Consider the following 21,118-nt stretch of genomic DNA (forward strand, 5'->3'; position numbering starts at 1 on the left):
CATCCTGCCTGGAAAAACAAAAGTTGCTGGCTCGTTAAGTATGCCGTGGGAGGCGATTCATATATGGACAATTTTAAGTCTTTAATGAATCTAACATGCATGTTTTTGTAATTTGAGAAAGCAATTTGAGTAGCTACTTGGGTAAACCCCAGGAACATGCAGACTAGTGACAATCGTAGTACCACGTTTGTCCTTTAGGTGACGACAACAAACCAGATGAAGATGCGAGATTGTACTACAACACCGTCACTGTTACCATAATTAATTAACCAGAACAAATAAATGCTTTTCCACACGGTGGCAAAAGCAACAATTGACCTGTACGTTTATTTATATAGCCCTTAATCACAAAAGAGTCTCAAAGGGCTTCACACAACCACAGTTGACAAAATTAATGATGCCCCTGATCTTAACCCAACAGGAGGAATTGAGGATGGGTGTTTTTCCTTCGAGGCCGGATACAGAAAAAATAAATGATGCAAGGTCCACTTTGAAACTCTTGTTTTTAGACTTATTTTTATGAAACAAACTAAAGTCAACCCATCAAGCAATTATATATTATTTATACAGCAGTTATTTTGAAAATTTCTGTCTGCTATACATCATAGCTTTCTGTTACAGGTGATGATAAGGCCAATAGTTTGGGATTTTTCAAGATTTTGGGTTAAGTGCGGGTCTCTTATCCCACCAGAATAAACCTGCTCCTGCATTAGACAGCAACTGAACCTCATCTCCACATCCAGAATCAAACCAAGTACAGTTTTTTTTTTTTTTTTTTACTTTTTTTTTAGTTTACTATTTTTAAAGCAGTTACTTGAAGACCATTATTGTGATATGTTCACAAATTGGACTTTGACACAGAGCAGAAAGTGGTGAAAACAATGACATTTGCTTCTAAAAATGAATCCTTTTTAGTCGTCACAGTGTTATTATGCAGCTAAATTGTGTTTCTAGTGTACTTGTAAATAGTTTATATGCATCTTTGCATATCTAGAAAAGCTCTAACTCTAACATTTTAGAATATGCACAGGCCCCTGAAAAACGTAGGATGGACCCAAATGGGCCCCGGCCTGTAGTTTGGACACACCTCCCAGAGGGACATGTGAGGCTGAAACATTTTTTTTTTTTCAGACATGACTAGATTTAGTAGTCTACACAAAAAGATGCGTCAGACCGTCCTGTGTAAAATACAATCTAAAAGGGGAAAAAAAACAAAACAAAAACATAGCAAAAGGTAAACAGTTTAAATTAAGAAATGTATTTAACTTTGCTGCACATCGTTATTATTATTATTATTATTGTAGTTGTTGTTGTTGTTGTTGTTGTTGTTGTTGTTGTTGTGCAAAAGAACCAGGAAAAAAAGTTTGTCCAAACTTTCGACTGTCGTTGTCCGTATTGATTTCCCGTTGTTTACGTGCGCGTTCCCGGCAGCGTGACTTCCAGCTCGGGAGGGAGCGCGCAGAGCGAAGGGGCGGGGCGGGGCTGCGTGCAATCAGGGCAGCTGGTGATGAGAAGTATCCCGGATATTTACCTTCCTCTACCTGGATCCTCGGAGTCCGCGGCCCGACCCGAGGTGGCCCCGGCGGTCATTCTCATGTGCACGATTCGCTTCTGACGCGGGACGACGGAGGTAGTCGTGACTTTTTCTCTTCTTTGTGCCCCCTCCCTTCCTCCCAAGAAAAGTTTTAGGTCGGCAGAGTTGCTCCGGGCTTGAGGGAAAGTTTACTAGCAACGCGTTTCTTCGTGTTTAGGGTGTGTAGCTACTACACACACGCGAGGCTGTCAACAGGTTCCGCGTTCGGCTCAAAGTACGCAGAGGTCATTGTCGTTTATGTTGACAACACCATACTATTGTTTATTACTTTTCAGATAATGCTTTGTTTGGTTTATGTATCCGTTTTAACTCGCCGCTCTGTGTACTTTTGTACACTAGTCCACTTTGGTTTTGGGTGTTGTACTGAAGAGCAAGTACCTAATCTAGTGTTAAGTTTATTATATCATACATATTTTACATTCGAAAAACTCACAAGGCACACTAGTAAGCAAATATGTCACCAAAAGTGAATGTGATTATGTTCCCTCTGCTATCTCTTGGATACATTTTTCTGCCTGACATATGTGACTGTCATAGATAGCTGAACGAAGATACATTATTTGTAGTAAATAATAATGCTGAGTCGACTTCAAATGGACATTGCAATGTACAGTAGTAGAATGCAATTTTCAAATCCCAAAGATTGAAATTTTGGAGGGGGAAAACAGCTTTTATTTTTGTAGACTGGCAGGCTTGTTTTAGGCTTCAATTTGTATTTCTTTATTTATTTCTTTATTGATTTATATGGTGTTTAGATAAATTCAGTGCTAAAGATTAGGATGTCCACATTTTTTCATAAAACATGAACATTTCAAGGCCACAGATTTTTTATTTTTTTTTTGCATTGTTGGAACCTGACTTGTGACTTACTGACTTGTGTTTACACCACGTTGGATAGAATTTTGTGAAGTAGTAAACGCTTCAGTAAAAGCATTTAAGTTAACAACTCTAAGTAGGTAAACTGTCTTGAATATTAATTCATGGTTCGCCTTCGTTTTAGTGCAAGATGGACCTATAAGACCAAAACATATGCTATAGTTTGTTGTAATACAGATTTTGTTTTTTTTTGAGCTAGTGTTTGTTGAAAAATATATGAGACGAGGACTTTGAAAAACATAATAGCATATTAAATTTCAATCATAATATTGGTGTTAGACTATTTTTTCTATTTTTTTTTGCCCTAGTAATAAATAATTCTCTGACTAATTAAATAAAACTAGATAATTTCCCATGGCACCCCTGATGATCTCTGTCACACTAATGAGCATGCTGGTTGCTAATTTATATCTAACAAACCTGTCCAAGTCAACATATTACATATAGATGCGATCCACCTAAGAGAAGCCATCATGTCCACGCTGATTATTCCTGTTATAAAGTGTTTACTTGTAAGTAAGCCTGCAAGAGGCTTACTGTGGAAAAACAAGCCATCAAGTAATGCTCAGCTTGGTTTTAATACATTCCAAGTGTGTCACCATGTTCAAACATTAACTCGGAACACTGTGGGCCCTTGTGTTTTTTCTTTTTTTTTTTCTTTTCTTTTTTCTTTTTTAAAGAGCGATCCATAAATCGTTTACCTGAAAGCCAAGACAGGACAGGACACACTCGCATGCATGCATGGACATTCCTCGAGCCTCCTTAGGAGTGTGAGTGCTGTAGTACTGTACTTGTGTATATGTTTTTGTGTTCAGCCTCCAACTGCAAAATGGGCGTGTTGCAACGCTGAAAAAAATGTTTAACATTCTTATCATTCAGCTGCGTTTGCGAGAGGCAGCAAGACAGAGCGAGGGGTGAGGGCAGGCCCGGGCCGAGCAGAACGACACACACCTCAATGGGGGGGAAACTTTAGTCTTCCCTTAGGGACCTTGAAAAAAATTGGTGCTACAGAACCAAATAGATTACAAGTTTGCTGTAACAGCTGATTTGTTTTTAGAAACGGACGGCGGGGCCAGATCAAATCTTTTCGGCAGCCCTAAATGGCCCACGAGCCGTAGGTTCACCACTACTCGCAGCACTCCTTCGCATTCATGCTGCATTAGTCACTGCTCCATTAATTACCCAACATGCAGTGTCATTGTGAGGGCGGTGCTGTCAGACAACAGTGTGGAAACATGTGGCTCATTTGTGTTGTCATGTATGTTCTCAGGTCCCCCTCTCTGAGACCAGCCAAGGGCCAGCACGGTTACGGCAGTGAGAGACATGCCAAAACCGGACCTGCTCTGCTTAGTTCAGCTGCTGGACGGCACCATCGAGACCTTCCGAGTAAATGTACGACACGTATCGAGACACAGTTTCCTGCTGTGAATATGAGGAGATCATATGTTGCTGCTATCTGTCACCGTGCTCCGCTAATGATCGTCGTGTCGGAGCACAATGCTTCCTTTTCTCCTCCCATTGATCCGCATCTCCTTTTCAACGGTGACCTTGGTTTCAAGGGCACGTTCACCTCCTGCAGTTGTCACACTTGAGAGGCTTTTGCCTTATCAGCACCTCGTGTCAAACGAAGCATGCAGGCGATATAGATGCTAATGTGCAACTGCAGCGTTGCGTTCTCAGGCAGCAGCTGTGTGACGTCTTTGTCTGAATATTAAAAATGCAATATATACCCCCGCCGCACCCCCCACTTCCATCACACAATACATTGAAATGAAAACTTTTTCTCGCGCTTCCTGCATATAACACTCGAATGCAGCAGCTTCATAATCTGCTACTAATTACTTCTAGTCGGGGACAGTGCAACCATTTTGTTCCTCAGCAATGTAGTGCACAAGCTGTTTTGAGAATTGTACACCCCTTTGCATAAGCTGCACACTGATTAGAGTGTACAAAAGTACCATTCAGGGAGTAATATCTGTCAACAGAATATTTTAAGGTTTTTTTTTTGGCAATAGGAATAACTAATAGCTTCATCTGGAGGCGGCTATTATACCAAAGTCATATTCAACTATTCAGATCTGATGGCAGTAATGGATGCGATGAATGTGTATGGAATGGTTTGTGTTCAAAATGTCTCGAGCTGAGTAAGTACCACATTTCTAGCTGACAACATAGCTCAATTAATTGCAGTGTGTCGCCATTATCCACTTGAATAAATAAATTCCACACCTCAAATAGTTGCTTACGTTCTAAAAAATAAAAAAATGTATGACAAATATAAAATGATACATAGTCACGTGATTATCGGAATGTGGGAGGAAACCGCAGTACCTGGGGAAAACCCACACAAGCACATGAAGGAAGAGCTGAGATTCGAGTTCTCAGAACTTCTCAACAGTGATAGGCTGTAATGCAAAGAATGTTTTTTTTGTTGTTGTTTTTTTTAATACGAATGTGTATACAAACATGTCATTTTTAAATTGACATTTTGTCACAAATCAAAAACATGGATACCTTGAATATTCAACTGTATAGCCATTGACTGCGATAGTTCAGTAAATGTCGGTCCAAGCGTTGGCCGCGCCTCACGTCATATGTTGTGGTCCGTGTTTCAGAAGCAGGATGACGGTGTGGTTCTGTTGGACCAAGTGTGCGACCACCTGGGCCTGCAGGAGAGGCAGCTCTTCAGTCTGCAGATCAGAGAGTCCAGCACAGCCGTCACCTCAATCACAGCCAACACACACTCGCCTGTGAGCACTTACACTCTTCCCAATCTCACGCACCTTTTTTTTTTTTTTTCCTCTTTCATAAGCCAGGCACTGTAACTCACTGCACTTGCTCATTGCTGTTGAACCACAGGGTGTGCTTGCATTGTGTTGTTTTTATATTCCCAGAAAGCCATTATGTTTAATGAATTTTTGTCTCTTAGAGATGGTTGGAGCCTGAGAAACCCTTGAAGAAGCAGATGAAAGGTGTTTACCGGACAATTTATTGCCAATTTTCTCCCATTCCGAGTACATTTTGACATTTGCAGAGAGGCTGTGTGATGATTGAAGTAACTGTTGATTTAAGATGACTCTGACAGTGACATTTCTTCCGCAGGTCTTGCATGTCCCTTTTATCTAAACTTCCGAGTGCGCTTCTTCATTTCCGATCCCAACTCTCTGCAACATGAACAGACCAGGTACTTTCATATGTTTGCGTTAGTTTGTTTTGTTTTGTTTTGTATTTGGTAGGCACGACATTTTGCACATTTACTCATGTTTCACTCAAAAGTATTTTCAAGTGCTGAACCCTCTTTAATTTTTTCCCCCTGTAGGAACCTTTACTTCCTCCAGATCAGGAGTGACATTAACGAAGGCAGGTTAGTATGCACAACAAGCCCCAACACAATCCAGCCCATTTGTGTACACTTTTACAGCTGTTCCATTGTGTCACGGTGATTACAGGTTGCAGTGCCCGCTGAGTTCAGCCGTAGTGTTGGCCTCTTACGCCGTGCAGTGTAAGTCTCCCAGAGCAACCTGTGATTTATGACTTCATAACAACGCCGAGAATAATCACACTGTTGAATGTGCTATTGAGTTATCTGCAAATAAAAGTATTGGGACACAAGGAAGTATAGAATAATAAGGATTTTCCCCAAATTTCCCACAAAATCAGAAGTATTTGGTAAAATGACTTACAGGAGACATAGTAGGATTTTTTTCCCCCAGGTTTAAACAGTTCCCATGTGTTATACACTTGTCAAAATACCTGAAGGTTCAAGAATTTTAGATCACTTAACATATCCTATCTCTTGTCTCGCTGAAACTAGTCCTTCTTTTGGGGTCGGTCCTGTCTTATGCACGCAATTGAGGGGACACCACACACTGGTGGGCTAGTGGTGAGTCCGGATTTTGTTACCATGACTGCTGTGGACAGCTGAATTTTGCGACTAGAGTGAGTTCTTTTTGTAAGAGCAGAGGCCAGAGTGTGGATGAAAAGAAGCTAAATACCATAAAGTCAAATTTATTTATTCATTTATTATAAACTATTTTTAAACTGTGTGTATGTGGCATATGGACATATTACGCTAATCACAAACACCTGCCAACAGCTATAACATCGACAAGCATTCAAGTATGTGCCGCTTATTGGAAGCTAAGCTGTGCATCCACCAAAATTTGATGCAGCTCTGCTTACCGTTTAGCTTTGATGTGCTAGTAGGGGCATCACACCAGTGATGTGGGTTTTTCTCGTTAAATCTGACGACTTTCCATAGCCTCCTGGTGATTTTTCTTGTCAGAAGCAACTAGCATCAAATCTAGCAACTTTTTTTCTGGTACTTTTAGGGTGGTTTTTTTTTTATGTTTTTTTTTTTTTTTTACTCACTTTTTGCCTTTTCCGTGACATTATTCCCCTTTCCTACAGCGTCCATTACTGTTGACAATTATGCAAATTAAGCAATGACGTTATTTCGCAACATTTACGACAGCCAATAGCTTCTTTCCTTACTGGGTAGTTGGCAACACTGCATCATAGAATTTCAGGCTGTCTCTTGAAAGTGGCTCTGGATCTTCCTCCAGCCTAGCTGATCATGCCATGAATGGAGAAACTCAATGTGGGGCTGGTTATTATTTCTAGTGATACCACTGTTCAAGGTACCGTTGTCTATCTTATGCAAATTAGCCCAACTGATGTAGCAGTGTTGCAGAAGTGCAGAACTGTTTGCTCACAGGCACATTTTCATCTCATTTGTTTATAACACAATAAAGCGTAAAATTACCGCAAAATGTCCCCTTTAAAACGTTCAAACCACAAAACGTGTAAATACGTTTTTTAAATACTTTGTCCTTCACTCAAAAAAATATATTTATTCTTTTTTTGTTTGTTTGTTTTTTGTTTTATGCAAGCGCATACAGAAGGCTTTGATGCAGCTTCTGACATGGAGGTGGCCTAAAACAAATGGTAGAAAACAATGGTAGTTATCACAAAAAACGGGCCGCAGGTGGCAACAGTGTAGAAGAGATCAGCCACGGCTATGTTGCAACAAGCTCTTTTTAACAGTGTTTTTACTAGGAATGTGAATAATGATGAAACTTAGCTATATTCTAATGCTAATTGCTGCAAAACTGAAACAGTTACAAATATATATTTTTTCCCTGATGAAAGAAGAGACTCTAATCTTTATTTTGGTAGGTTCCATGTTTTTATAGCAATAAAACACAATATTCTGTGGGCCTTGCAAAATCAGTCAAAATATAGTAAAACAATCGGGAGTGAAGGGGGTTGCTTTAATTAATTAATTTGGAACCAAGGAGAGAAGCTCACCCTGTGATTTGATTAGCAAGAGGTGTGTCCCAAGACAGTTGCCAATATAGTATTCTATCTTCTCATGACCACTTCTGTTTGACCCATAGCTGAACTGGGGGATCACTGTCCATCCCAGCAAAGCGGTTACTTGTCAAAGTGGCACTTCATCCCTGAGCAGGATGAAAACTTTATATCCAAAGTGGAGGACCTGCATCCAAAGCACAAGTAATGTGATTCATTGTATCCATTCAAACCCCTGCTGTGCTCTGCAGTCGGATCATTGACTTGACTGCATGTGTGTATGTTCTCTAGGGGTCTGAAGAAAAGTGAGGCAGAGTTGTGTTTCCTCAATACAGCACGGACGTTGGAGCTTTATGGAGTGGAGCTGCACGCTGCCCTGGTATCATGGCCCCCTGCATTAAAACTGCTATTTCATGCTCTACTTTCCTTTCATGGCTGACATTTCTTTGACACTTTCACTTCTCCCTCGCTTTCAGGACACCAACAATGCCCCTTTAATGGTGGGCTTGGCATCAAGTGGTGTTGCAATATTCTGTAATATGATTTGCTCCAGTTTCTTCCCCTGGTGAGTGATGGCAACGCAAATCGGATTGTTTTGTGTTTTTCTGTTGCGACTCAAGTTCACAACAAATGACGTTGTTCCGAATAATGTTGTTCCAATTCAGGGGGAACATTATCAAGATTTCATTTAAGAGGAAGCGCTTCTTTATCCATCTCAAACAAAAACATGTAAGTATTTTGCTGTTTGTGATTTATTTATGTCATTTTAAGGGTGTACTCAAGTAAAAAAAAAATAAAAATTGTACCCAAGTGCACTAGAACATCATTTTCGGTCGACAGCAGTACCACAGAAAATGTCAGCCTCCTGAGATTTCTGAAAAAGTGTGAATTAATCAGCTTAATTCTTATTCCATGATGAAATATTAATCAGAGTACTATTTAGACTGAGACTTCATAGAGCATATTGCAAAGATTTTTTTTTTGACAACACTATTACGACCACATATTGCTAGAATGTCTGTCAGGTCTTAACCAACCAAGACCAAACTGTCACCATAATAAGTGAATATGTTGTGAATATATATTAGTTAGCAGGCTGTGCTTCCTGTTTTTGAATGAATAAGAACAGATGGTCAAAGCCATTAAGATTCTGTGGGGTGAATTATTCCATTAATGTCAGAGTGACTCAATATAGTTGAACTAATGTCTTGAATCTGCAGCTTTTTCCAGATTCTATGTCAAAACGACTGCAGTGAAGAAGCTAGTTTGAACAACGGAGCGGGTGGTGACTTGCATTACTGTATGTCGGTATTAATGTGCTAGCAAGTCCAATGTTTGTTTTTTGTTTTTTATGTAAAATTGTTGTTTCTTACAAAATGTCAAAACAATTCATAACCCTAATTTGATTCAAATGTTGATCAATTTTTGCATTGAGCTTTTTGATATTATTGTGCCAGTTCCCCGTTGATTTGGGATTATCTCAATCACAGAATCCAATGGTTGAATTGTTAAAGTTCTCTTTAAGTTCCCAAACATGTTCAGGCTATCTTCCTCAGGATAAAAGTTGTCTATTGATTTTAGTATGATATCCATTCCAAGTTGCTCAGTGAATTTCTTGTGGGGATACCTTACTGGTGTATGTGATATTACTGATACTGTAGATATTCAATATATTTATTTTAGTATGTAGTCAGCATTTGATATAAAAAAAATCAATGTATTTGTTTTATTATAGATTAATAATTGGTAATTCATTAATATGGACAGTCATATTTTTTCATTCAATAAGAGTACAAGTACTGAGTACTGATAATGCTTGATAATGCCATTATGACTCTCAATTGTAGTGAAAATGTCTATTTGTTCAATAACACAAAAGACAAACTTGTCTTGAGCATGGCACAAGTTTCGCTCAAATATACTTAAACACATATTAGAGTAATGTCTTGCCATTAGTGAAATGTAAACAAAATTTAAGGACTTCAGTGAGTATCACATTATTGCTTACTTTTCTTTACTGTGGAAACTTGTGGAGCCTGTTTTAAAAGAGTGAGTACCAGGTTAATATTTTTTCATATATATATAAAAAATAGAAGCTTTTCTGCATTGTCTGCATGATCATATCCCCTGAGGGAGACCCCCGCATGGGTTGTGGTTCTGATAAATGCACACGCCCCCGGCGCTGGCACTTGTTTGCATGTATTCGCACTCGAATTGCCACATCCTAGCCAAGTAAAAACCATAAATTATTTAATGAGCTAGCTCTTTACTGTACAGGTCTATGTGTACTTAGACTTACATGGCTTTAATCTCTGAGACAAGCATATACTACTGGCAGGATCCACCAGCCGCCAGGGCCTACGGCACCCTCCCTCCCGTCCTCCGCCACATCTTTGTAAAGGGAGTGGAGCTGAGCAGAGCAGGAGATGGAGTGTGAGAAACCTGATGCTTGCAGGACGGCTTGCCACCAAAACTTGCTCGCTTCACGTGGAGTTGACTGTTATAGAGCATAATTTGCAGTAGTTTTAGTGTTGTTGTCTGTTTACTTTTAAGTATTTTCACATGGCTGGTACGCTACCTACCCAGAAGATAGTCAGATTAGTAAAGTGGTATCTAGTATCGGACCATTTTTAGGAGAACAAGTAAGAGTACAGACGTACGGTCTTGGTCCTAATACCATTATTGGTATTGATATATCACAAATATTTTATTCTGTGTGACATACAACAATAGAGATGATGTGACCTGAAATTCTGCAGGGGGAGACCCAGGACTGTGTGGTGTCGCTAGTTCTGCTGTGCCCAAAGACCTGTAAGAACCTGTGGCGCTCCTGTGTGGATCATCACTTCTTCTTCAGCTGCAACCGCAACGCCAGGAGTCCCAAACACAACAACAGCACAGTTCATTTTTACAGGAAGTTGATAACTCACCACCTGGGCCTGAAAGTTGAAAATGAAAGGTGACTTTTTGTCAACGCATGTACAGTATATTCCTGAAATAAATGCACAAATATTTATTTATTTTAATGAATGTATTTTATTTCACCTTTGTCATAACTTGTAGTGGTCCAGTTTGTCAACGTGTAGTGGGCGGGATGGTGTGGAACCCAGTCCTGCGGCGGTCCATTTCATCCGAATATTTGGAGACAAAGAGTCTACCATCTAGATCGCCCCCCAGCACGCCCAACTGGTGCAACTACCATCCATTCTAGAGTCCCAAAGTCTCATCTGACAGACTTCTGAAATCATCATAATCTTCCTGATTCATGTGTCTTTGTGGCAGGCGGAGTACTCGCGTTCGCCACGGTATCCTCAAAGCCCGTCCGTCATCCATGGAGCTGAGCAGTGAGCTGAAAGACGTGCCAGAGGGAGAAGACGTCTTCTACACGTACAGGACGTCCGTCAGCAGCAGCAAAGACAGCGAAGGGGACACTTCTTTGCATCAGTGTGTATTTCATCTTTTTCCTTATTATTCTTATAGTTTTTCACTTAAACCCTGACAAACCTTTGCATATTTAGTTTGTAAACATAGATTTCTTTAAGAGCGCTTGAATTCATCCTCTTGAGAAACAAGAGTATGCTTGTGCCGGAAGTTAGAGGAAATAAAAATTAACTACTCCGCCTGGGCCTCACTTGAGCTGATTGACTGCCTGCCTCAAAGATGAAGAGGGGGATTGTTTTACATCAACTCAGTCAGGCAAAAAAGGTTTATCAGACACTTTTGACAGATTTGTTTCCCTTTAACTGTATGCCATTGGTTTTATAGTTTTTGTTTTTTTGTTTTTTTTTTCATTACCGCATCCACTCTAGGGAGTCTTGTAAAACACATCATGTTTTTGCAAGTTCATAACCTACATGAATTTTCAACAATTAAAGCAATTACGCTGTCAGTCTAGTGCCTAGACTGTCAAAATGCATGAATCTCTTGCGGGGGGTGCTTTTGTACTTTTTTTCAATAACACAATAAAATAAAAATGAAAACATGTATACATTCAGAAATTGAATGTACATTGCTGTAAATCGTGCATGCATCGTGAGGGCTTGAAAAGTATATATCACATATACTGTGTATGAAACACTGCCCTTTGCTGTAGACATGCTGGGTGCGTCATTCTCTTTAAACAAATACACCCCCCCCCCCCCCCCAAAAAGGGAAAAAGCAAAACAGGTGGTGCCTTTTGGGTGGCTGAAATTACCTTAACTATAGCAACGTTTCCGCTTAGCAGCACAATCCAGTTTGGTTCACATAAGCATGCTAAATCCTAAATCTACACTGTGGACACTATTTGATGAAATAAGGTACAGTACAACCATGAAAAAGGGTGTATGAACCCTGTAAAACCCACTTGATTAATTGGGCTTACTGTATGATGTGATCTGCTTTTTGAGACATACAGTACATTACAGTAATAAGATTATTATTTTCCTCACTCTTATTACATTCCTTAACCAAAGGTTGGATGAGATCTTATTGCAAGCTGATGACAGTATAACAGAAGAGGAAGGCATCAGCAGCTCCATCTACAATAACAAGGTACTTTATTAACTCTAATTTGGCCACGCCCTTGCGTATGGTATACTGAATTTTGTGCGTTGTAATTATGAGTGTCTGTGTTTATGCAACAGGCCCTCAACGATGGTGACCTGTTGCTGATTCGCATTGCTCCTGATCACGAGGGAAAGTTTGGCTTTAATGTTAAGGTAAGTGCCAAACTGCTGAAGTCCCCCTCGTGGTTCTTATTGTGTGTTTGTCACTCATTTCTTGCAATTTAATTTCTTCTAAGGGCGGGGTGGATCAGAAGATGCCTCTTGCCATATCCCATGTTAAACCTGACTCTCCGGTAAGGGCCAAATGATGCAAGCACACACTTAGATTATCTCTCTGGCCAGCAGAATGACAGAAGGACTTAACTTTGACTATTATTCTATTATTGTTGTATAAGCTTATGGTTTAAGTCAATCATAAAATCTTTCATTTAAAATGTTATTCTGTGATTGACTGGCAAGAGTCTGTGGTGTACCTTGCCTCTCTCCCAGTCAGCTGGTATAGATACATTTCAGTTCACCTGCCATCCTAGTGAACAGAAACGCTATTGGAAATTTGAAGGTTAGGAATTTCTATCCTTGTAATTTATTGTAGTGTCATTGTGACCACGCCCCTTGAATGTTCTGTGCACGCATGAGTCATTTCTGTAGTCCTACAGTAGGTCTATCTGGGCCACAGTTCAATTAGAACCTATAGGCAATCTAGTTAAGGAAGGTTTGAGTAGAAAATTGGAGAATATATAAAAGTACTATTCACAGTGGCGGGGGGGAGTGAATGGGGAAAAATTAGCTTTATAATTTCCTTAGGAAATTGTCGAACTATAAATATAACCAAAATTCAACTGTTAAATTTCTCACCGCTTTGAAATCCTAAAGCCACATCCACTTTCATATACAGTCTAAAACAGTCTTCAGTTGGTGGGTTGATATGTAGGCGGAGTGGAAATATTTGCTGTTTAGTGACACTGACTCGTCTCCAGGCCGGTCGATGTGAGCCCAAACTGCTGGAAGGAGACCAGGTGGTGCTCATCAACGGTCGAGACATTTCTGAGCACACACACGACCAGGTGGTCATGTTCATACGGGCCAGCAGAGAGTCGCACTCCCGGGAGCTGGCCCTGCTCATCAAACGCAAAGGTCTGCTCGTAGGACGTGCAAATGGAAGAAAATGTGCGCAGGCAGAGTCTTAACGGGACGATTTGTCGTTGCATTCCAGGTCCTGGTCGAGCAGCGGCGCTGCTGCTGCTGCCACCCGCTCTCACCCTCACCACTCAATCCCAAACAGACGGGCTACAGTCTCCTGGCCAGTCAGAGCGGGTCACAACACTGGACGAATCGATGCGACAGGTGGAGAGAGGAATTCAGTCAGGAACTCTGTGCTTCCACTTTGAGGTATTTGAGTAAAAGAGGTTGATGTGATGAAAGTCTACGTCGACTACTGTAGTTGCTGATGATGTCATTTATATTATATTATATTATATTATATTATTATATTATATTATTATTTATAAAAAATAAATTATTATTAAATAAATGTACTTTAATTATATTTATTTATTTGTACAGTGAATTTTGGACAATTACTAATTTGTATACTGCACCAAAATTGTTTTAATTATCATTCGAGACACAATTTAGTATGTCTCTTTCTGATATGTGGCATATAATACTGATCCTTTTTTTTTTTTTTAAAAGGACAGATGGTGGTCCCAATCCTCACTTGACCAACATTGTAGTTATGTTTGTGTATGTGTGTTCATTACTTTCCATTATTACCATTCCTAGAATTTATACAGGAGGAAGCCCGGCTTGTCGCTAAGCTGCGCTCGGCTTCCTAAGAACATGGACAAGAATCGCTATAGGGACATTTTACCCTGTGAGTGCTTCCTGTCACCCTTGATCCTTTCTCCCAGCCCTTTCTCTCGCTGCTTTAGCACCATGCAAGATTTTATTTGGCGATGTGTGTAGATATACTTCTCATGCTTATGTCTCGCTTCGCTTACAGATGATGCGACCAGAGTCACCCTCCAGGCTCAGGACGATTACGTCAACGCCAGCCATATCGCGGTACGCACACAGCGATGGATTTACTGCACGTCTCTTGAATGGATGAATATGAATCCGTGTGGTTGGTTCTGTTTGTCCGTTTCTCAGATGGCACCTCCGGTGTCTGGGGAGTGTTTACGTTATGTTGCAGCTCAGGGTCCACTGCCACAGACCTGCTCTCACTTTTGGCAGACTGTTTGGGAGCAGCAGTCGCACACCATTATCATGCTTACTACTCTGACAGAGCGCGGAAGGGTATGCATACTATGCATCTTCATACTGCAAAAACACACATTTGCTCAGGAATGGCTGAGTAAACAGCCACTGAAATACTGCACACTCTAACATGTATAGTTTTATGAGAGGTGCAGTGACTACATGGAGAATTGAAAGGCTTACTTTTGATTTTGGCGATGTGAATGTACCCAAATTAGAGAATACTGAAATATGTAAAAACAATAATTATTATAGTTTTAAGACTGATTTACTAAGAGAGGATTTATGTCTAGAAAAGTAAAGAGTGAATAATAACACATAGAAAGGCAAAAAGAAAGAAAATCATTCTATAGAGTAATGGTCACATTGATACATGCTGAAATAACATTTATTCTATTAACCGGTATGACCACAACCTTTGTTTGTTTCTGTCTGTCCATTGGCACGCACATAATGTAAATGTCAGTTGAGTTGGGGAAATAATTGGTGAATTCCGGAAACCTGAACCACTTCTCTCTTAAAGGGGAAGTCAACCTTAAACATTTCTTGACAATATGTTATGTGACCTTACTAGTCTAAACATGACGTTCTAATTAATAGTACATTTGTGGAATATGAGTTATGCAGCAAAATCCAACTATTTTTATCTATCTCAGGGGGCGGCTATTTTGCTACTTAGTGTTGACTGGAGATGACATCACAGTTGCTCAGGTTTCAGGCAAGGACCAATCACAGCGCAGCTGTTTTCTGAAACTGAGCTGTGATTGGTTGTTACCTGAGACCTGAACAACTGTGATGTCATTTTCACTCGACAGCAAGTGGCAAAATGATATTGATTAAAAACTTCTGGATTTTGCTGCTTAACTCGTATTCCATTAATACAGTTTTAACCGAAATATCATATTTACACTACTGGGGCTGCATTGAGCATATTATTGTCAAGAATTTTGCCCAAAAAAGGAGGTTAAATTGTCTTCAATATTTGTGATAATACAGTTGTAAAAGGCACAAACTACTTATTTTACCTGCTGTCCACATTACTCATGCAACATTATTTTGCTTTCAGTTGAGTTGATATACTCTTAAGTTTACGGGAAAGTAATCATCATCAAGGTCTTCAATAAACGAAGTGTGCTTCCTGGCATCTTGCCTGTTGCTTGGTAACCTGAAACTCTCGTTAATTGTTCATTTTTCTGATCTTTGTCAAGTGCCTTGACATTTCCCTTTGTTAAGACTTGCGCACACACACATTGACAATCACTTCACATCCTGCTCCTGATGAATCCTCGATTTCTCCCAAGTCTGCAAACATACACCAGTTTGATTTCAAGAGCAAGGAAATTCTATCCTGACTGATGGCTCGAGCCCGTCCAAGTAACATCATTTGCTGCTCGTTGTGATGCATTTGCAGACCAAGTGCCACCAGTATTGGCCGCATCCGCCGGAAGTGAAGGATTATGGCCACATGCGGGTGAAGTGTCATTCCGAGGAGTGTAACCTGGCTTACGTGACACGGCAGTTCACCCTCACAAACACTCAGGTACAATTGTAGAAGGTTGTTTTGTGTAGTTCACAATGACTTTTTTTTTTTCCTTTTATTGAACTGTTGTGTTTTTCCACTTTTACCAGCACTTTCCAGCTCTCTCTTTTCTGACTGCTAAGCATTATGACGTACAAAGTAGTGGGCTATGTCGCTTGATAAATGAATCAATAAAGTGATAGACTCCGGATTCTCGCAATCTGTGCTCCTAAATTTTGTGGAAACATTGGAGAACCAAGCAAGGTCCATTAGGCATGCTTTGAAGAACACTTTCAACACCTGTAAGATGAACCATATTGGACATGGTGAGCCAGCATGACCAGTTCATTGTTGTGTGTATTAACAGAAATGATAATAGCGGGGAAGTCAACCCCCCAAAAATTCTTGGCAATATGTTCTATGCAGCCCCACTAATCTTAGTACGGTGTTCTGGTTAATATTGCATTAGTGGAATATGAATTAAGCACCATAATCCAGCCATTTTTAATCAATATCAAAAGGAGGCCATTTTGCCATTGTTGAGTGAAGATAACATCACAATTGCTCAGGTCTCGGGTAACAACCAATCACAGCTCAGCTCAGACAACGGGCGACAAAAACAGGTGATTAGTCGTTGCCTGAGCACTGAGCAACTGTGGCAAAATGGCCACCTCCTGAGATGATGGATAAAAACAGCTGGATTTTGTTGCATAATTCATATTCCACAAATGTACTCAGAATGTCATGTTTAGACCAATAAGGTGACATAAAACATATTGTCAATAAATGTTTAGGGTTGACTTCCCCTTTAAGAACTAACCTAAAATACGTTGCTAATGACATTTTGCGTATTTGCCGTAACTCCCGTTTTGTCATCCCCTTCATCACTTTACACTTTCAAGCCAGGAGCGCTTGCTGCAGTTGTCTACATCTCAAAACAGCTCTTTAAGATGTTGCCATGGTTACAGGTTGGGCGGTGGGTGAGTTTTTAACACAGATTAAACTTGGGCTGAACTTTGGGTACTGCACACTTGAAATGTATACCCACCAGCCAATCAGGAAAAAAAATGAGGCACTGCTATACTAGGTTTCCATGATGTGAATGTAAAACAGGTTGAATAGAAGTCATAATATCACAGCACGATAATGGTATTATTTATATAATCCGTCAGGGACATGCACAGGCTGTGACTCATGTTCAATGGAACACCTAAAGGCCACAGTGCAGTTTGCTTTTTAATGCTAGGAAACGTGTCCGAAAGGAAAAAAATGAATTAAAAAAAATAATAAAAAAAACATGAGGGTGGGTGGTATTCACTTGAATGGCCGGTAAATCCTGTGCATTGGCCCTTTAACACCGAATCTCATCATTGCATCAGTGAATTATGACAGCCGACACAGTGATAGCTTAGTGCGACATGTGCCGCGGCTGTGCCATATGTCTCATCTCCGCGGGAAGTTACCAGCAGCCAGCACACGGTCATTTCCGTGTAGGCGTGCTGGTGTGTACACAGGTAATAAAGTGCCACATCCAAATAGAGGCGTGTGCATGGGGCAGGTGGGTTTACATGGCGCACACTCTTCATAGTCATATAATCGGATCGGATTTTCCACATTAACGTCCCGAATGCACCTCACAATGCTCAAGAAGGCATGAAGTATGAACGTGCTCACATGCGCACGCAAATACTCCGGTGTGGGCCCATCTGTTACCCTGGCGGCGCTAGTTAATCCCTGCATGATGTCACAGGCCGCACGCCCGTTTATTAAAAAATCAAAAAAAACACTCAACTCAGCTCTTCTGTGCTCCTCTCGTCAATCCTCTCCACCTGTTTATCTGCTTTTATCCCATCGTTGTGTCGTCACCTCGCACTGATCTCACCTCAGGATCACATGCACAGGCGCTATTTTTTTTGCCCCCACAACACCCTGTGCTTTTTGTCTTCTCATATAACAAAATCCTGTGTCAGGTCTTGTCTGGATTTTTTTAAGTTATTAAAGGTGAAGTCAACCCCAAAATGTTTTTCTTGAAAATGTGTTTTATGAAGCCCCACTAGTCTAAATATGGTATTTGAGTTAAGCAGCAAAATCCAGCAGTTTTTATCATTATTAAAAAGCGTCCATTTTGTCACTTATTGTCAAGTGAAAATGACATCACAATGGGGTATATGCCACGGAAGAGGCGGGACGTGATTTTGCACATCAGTTTATTTCCGGTCCGGGTTGCGAACGCGCAACCGAGGGGCACAAAGTCGGAAGCACAAGTATTTTTGACGCAGCCCACACGGCGCAAACCGAACCGGAAACAAACTGATGTGCAAAAAACAGTCCCGCCTCTTCCCTGGCAAATACCCCACTGCTCAGGTCTCAGGGAACAACCAATCACAGCTCAGCTTCAGTAAACAGGTGAGCTGTGATTGGTCATTGCCTGAGCAACTGTGATGTCATCTTCCGTCGACAGCAAGTGGCAAAATGGCCGCCTCCTGAGATGGATCAAAAACGGCTGGATTTTGCTTCATAACTCATATACCACAAATGTTATATTAATCAGAATTTCATGTTTAGACTTGTGAGGTCATATGTAACATATTGTCAAGAAATGCTTAAGAATGACTTCCCCCTTAAGTCATTCAGTGCCATTGACGGCTATACACGTCAAAGATCAATTTGAAATGGGCTGGCAGTGAATGAGCGAAACTTTAGTGTATGTTGTTTGTTTCCAACTTAGTTTGAGATGTTGTGGAGGTGAAGTATGCACACTGTAATTTAATGTGGCTCGAAATCCCTCTAATGATCTTCTTTTTGTGTCTACTCAGCGGGGTGAAGAGCGCGCAGTCACACACCTGCAGTACGTAGCGTGGCCCGACCACGGTGTACCCGACGACCCTTCCGAATTCCTCATGTTTGTCAGCTCAGCCAGGGAGAGGAGACGAGCCGAAGAGCCTCTCGTGGTGCACTGCAGGTAACGCACACCCTAATTGAACACACGCCCCCACCACTGCGCACCCAACGCCGTTCGCTCCAGTTAAACGCTTCTCTTCCAGCGCCGGGATTGGACGGACAGGTGTTCTGATCACCATGGAGACGGCTCTGACGCTGTTGGATCGGGGGCTGCCGGTGTTCCCGCTGGAGATTGTCAAAACACTGAGAGATCAGCGAGCCATGATGATTCAGACCACGGTACACTGGAGCAAACATAACCCGGGAGCATTTGTTGAAGTGTCCCATAGGAAATAATGGATAATCTCAAGGATGATCAGTGAAAATGGGATTATGGCTCACAAAATTGATTATTTTCTTTAACATGGTGTCTTGATAATAAATAGCAACACAATTGTTCCTTTTTGCAAATTTAACACGACTTTTTAACAAGATTTTTTTTTTTCAGGATTTAAGTTAGAATAGTGTTAACTCATTTGTTCCCAAAAATGTGTAAAAACATTTTAAATATTTTAAATATAATAAGTATTTTAAATATTGCCATGGTCCCAAAACATTTTGTATTTTTCATTTTTTATTTATTTATTTTTTTAATGCTAGAGAATACAGAAGGCTTTTGAAGAGAATGCTTAAAGCAATGGTAGTTATTACAAAAATGGCTAGCAGGTGGCATCAAAGTATAAGAGCTCAACCAGGGCCATGTCGCACAACAGCTCTTTTCCTCAGTGTTTTAAAAACATTTGTGAATATGAAACTTAGCTATATTCTAATGCTAACTGCTGCAAAGTGGAAACAGATAGAAATATATTTTGTTTTCCTGATGAAAGAAGAGATTCTAATCTTTCTTTTGGTAGGTTCCATGTTTGTATAGCAATAGAACACAATATTCTGTGGGCCTTGCAAAATCAGTCAACATCCAGTAAAACAGCCGGGAGCCAAGGGGCTTGCTTCAGTGAAAATGGCTGCGAGTGAATGAGTTAATTAGTTTTTCATAACGTATTTTTAGACAACAATAACGCTTAATAAAACACACTTATAAATGTTATCAGAATGTACAAATATCTGCCATTTTTTTCTTTCTCTAACATCTTATTTGCTCTGCTCCAGTGTCAGTTTCAGTTTGTGTGCGAGGCCATTCTGCGAGTCTACAAGGAGAAGCAAGGGGGCTCTACAACCTCGTAGACCAAATCAGAAACAGCACCAGAGGAAATTGAGCCTCATATCTTCCACTCGAGCGACTCCCACCGAGGGGCTGACGAGCACCGCAAGAGATTAACCTCTGTTGTGCCTGCGGGGTCGCTACACGGTCTGGATGGGAATTATGTAACGTCCCAGCGCAGCTGGATGTCAGCTATGTAGCCAAGATCAAATAGGACACTTTGATTCTTACATTCATCTGCCTTAACGTTCTGCCCATTGCGCTGACCATGCTTGGAATGGGAGCCACAAAAATGAATGAAAGCTGCTAAGCTCAGGAAAATGTTGGCGTCGTCTGCAAGACGGAAGAGGGCAGAGTGATTGTTATAATGTGTAGTTTATGTGCGTGCCTTTTAGTAGAAGAGCAGAAGTCTGTATACTACAGAAAATATTGTGTGGGGTACTGTGGTGTTGCTGCCACTTCACTTAAATTATTCTCACAGTGAAATAAACAGTGATTTGTATGCCCTCCGTCTGCTTTATTAGTATCATCGCTATACAATTGTGAGCCGTACATCTGCATTTGTGGTTGTCGACGACATTGTTGCATTATTGGCAACACGAGCCTGTTTCTTCCACTTCCTGGCAGGATGACGCTGCACACTGAAGAGGTTCAGACTGTTTAGTTGACCTTCAGACGAGTGACTCGGAAGTTGGCATCAGATCAGCGCAAATATCAGCAAAACAAATCAAGCCCCATCGGACTGTTAGAACAGTGCATGGCATCAATCAGGCATCAAATTAAAAAATGCTTATGACTGCGCATTTGTAGCATTAACGCCTATGTTCTGTTCTCATATAATTTGTTTGATTTGCAGGGGCTCTGCTAAGCGATTAAGTAATTTGAAGCACACATGGCTAGTGACATTTAAG

At 40.7% G+C, this 21,118-nt stretch overlaps 1 protein-coding gene across 3 annotated transcripts; it reads left to right on the forward strand.

Annotated features, from left to right (window-relative positions):
* Positions 1-1,485: 1,485 nt before the first annotated feature.
* ptpn3 (protein tyrosine phosphatase non-receptor type 3) lies at positions 1,486-20,709 on the forward strand. Of its 3 annotated transcripts, none has more exons than XM_077527119.1 (26): positions 1,486-1,630; positions 3,741-3,862; positions 5,086-5,220; positions 5,400-5,442; positions 5,573-5,654; positions 5,790-5,834; positions 5,920-5,972; positions 7,870-7,987; positions 8,075-8,162; positions 8,260-8,348; positions 8,449-8,512; positions 10,543-10,742; positions 10,847-10,972; positions 11,066-11,227; positions 12,238-12,316; positions 12,409-12,483; positions 12,567-12,623; positions 13,308-13,464; positions 13,544-13,719; positions 14,113-14,203; positions 14,333-14,394; positions 14,482-14,628; positions 16,001-16,129; positions 18,925-19,070; positions 19,153-19,288; positions 20,156-20,709. In XM_077527119.1, exons 2-26 carry the CDS (start codon positions 3,794-3,796, stop codon positions 20,228-20,230), a joined length of 2,604 nt encoding a protein of 867 aa, XP_077383245.1. In that variant the 5' UTR covers positions 1,486-1,630; positions 3,741-3,793; the 3' UTR covers positions 20,231-20,709. The 3 variants fall into 3 exon arrangements, with proteins under 3 accessions (XP_077383245.1, XP_077383247.1, XP_077383246.1); XM_077527120.1 differs by having other exon boundaries at positions 1,489-1,633; XM_077527121.1 differs by lacking the exon at positions 14,482-14,628.
* Positions 20,710-21,118: the final 409 nt, after the last annotated feature.

This window comes from Festucalex cinctus, chromosome 7 (genome assembly GCF_051991245.1).
Source record: "Festucalex cinctus isolate MCC-2025b chromosome 7, RoL_Fcin_1.0, whole genome shotgun sequence".
In the NCBI taxonomy this organism is placed as follows: domain Eukaryota; kingdom Metazoa; phylum Chordata; class Actinopteri; order Syngnathiformes; family Syngnathidae; genus Festucalex; species Festucalex cinctus.

Coding starts and splice junctions, on each gene's coding strand:
- ptpn3 (XM_077527119.1), top strand. CDS start 3,794: ATGCCAAAACCGGACCTGCTCTGCTTAGTTCAGCTGCTGGACGGCACC. Junction 8,163..8,259: donor TGGAGCTGCACGCTGCCCTG/GTATCATGGCCC, acceptor CCTCGCTTTCAG/GACACCAACAATGCCCCTTT. Junction 12,484..12,566: donor AGTTTGGCTTTAATGTTAAG/GTAAGTGCCAAA, acceptor ATTTCTTCTAAG/GGCGGGGTGGATCAGAAGAT.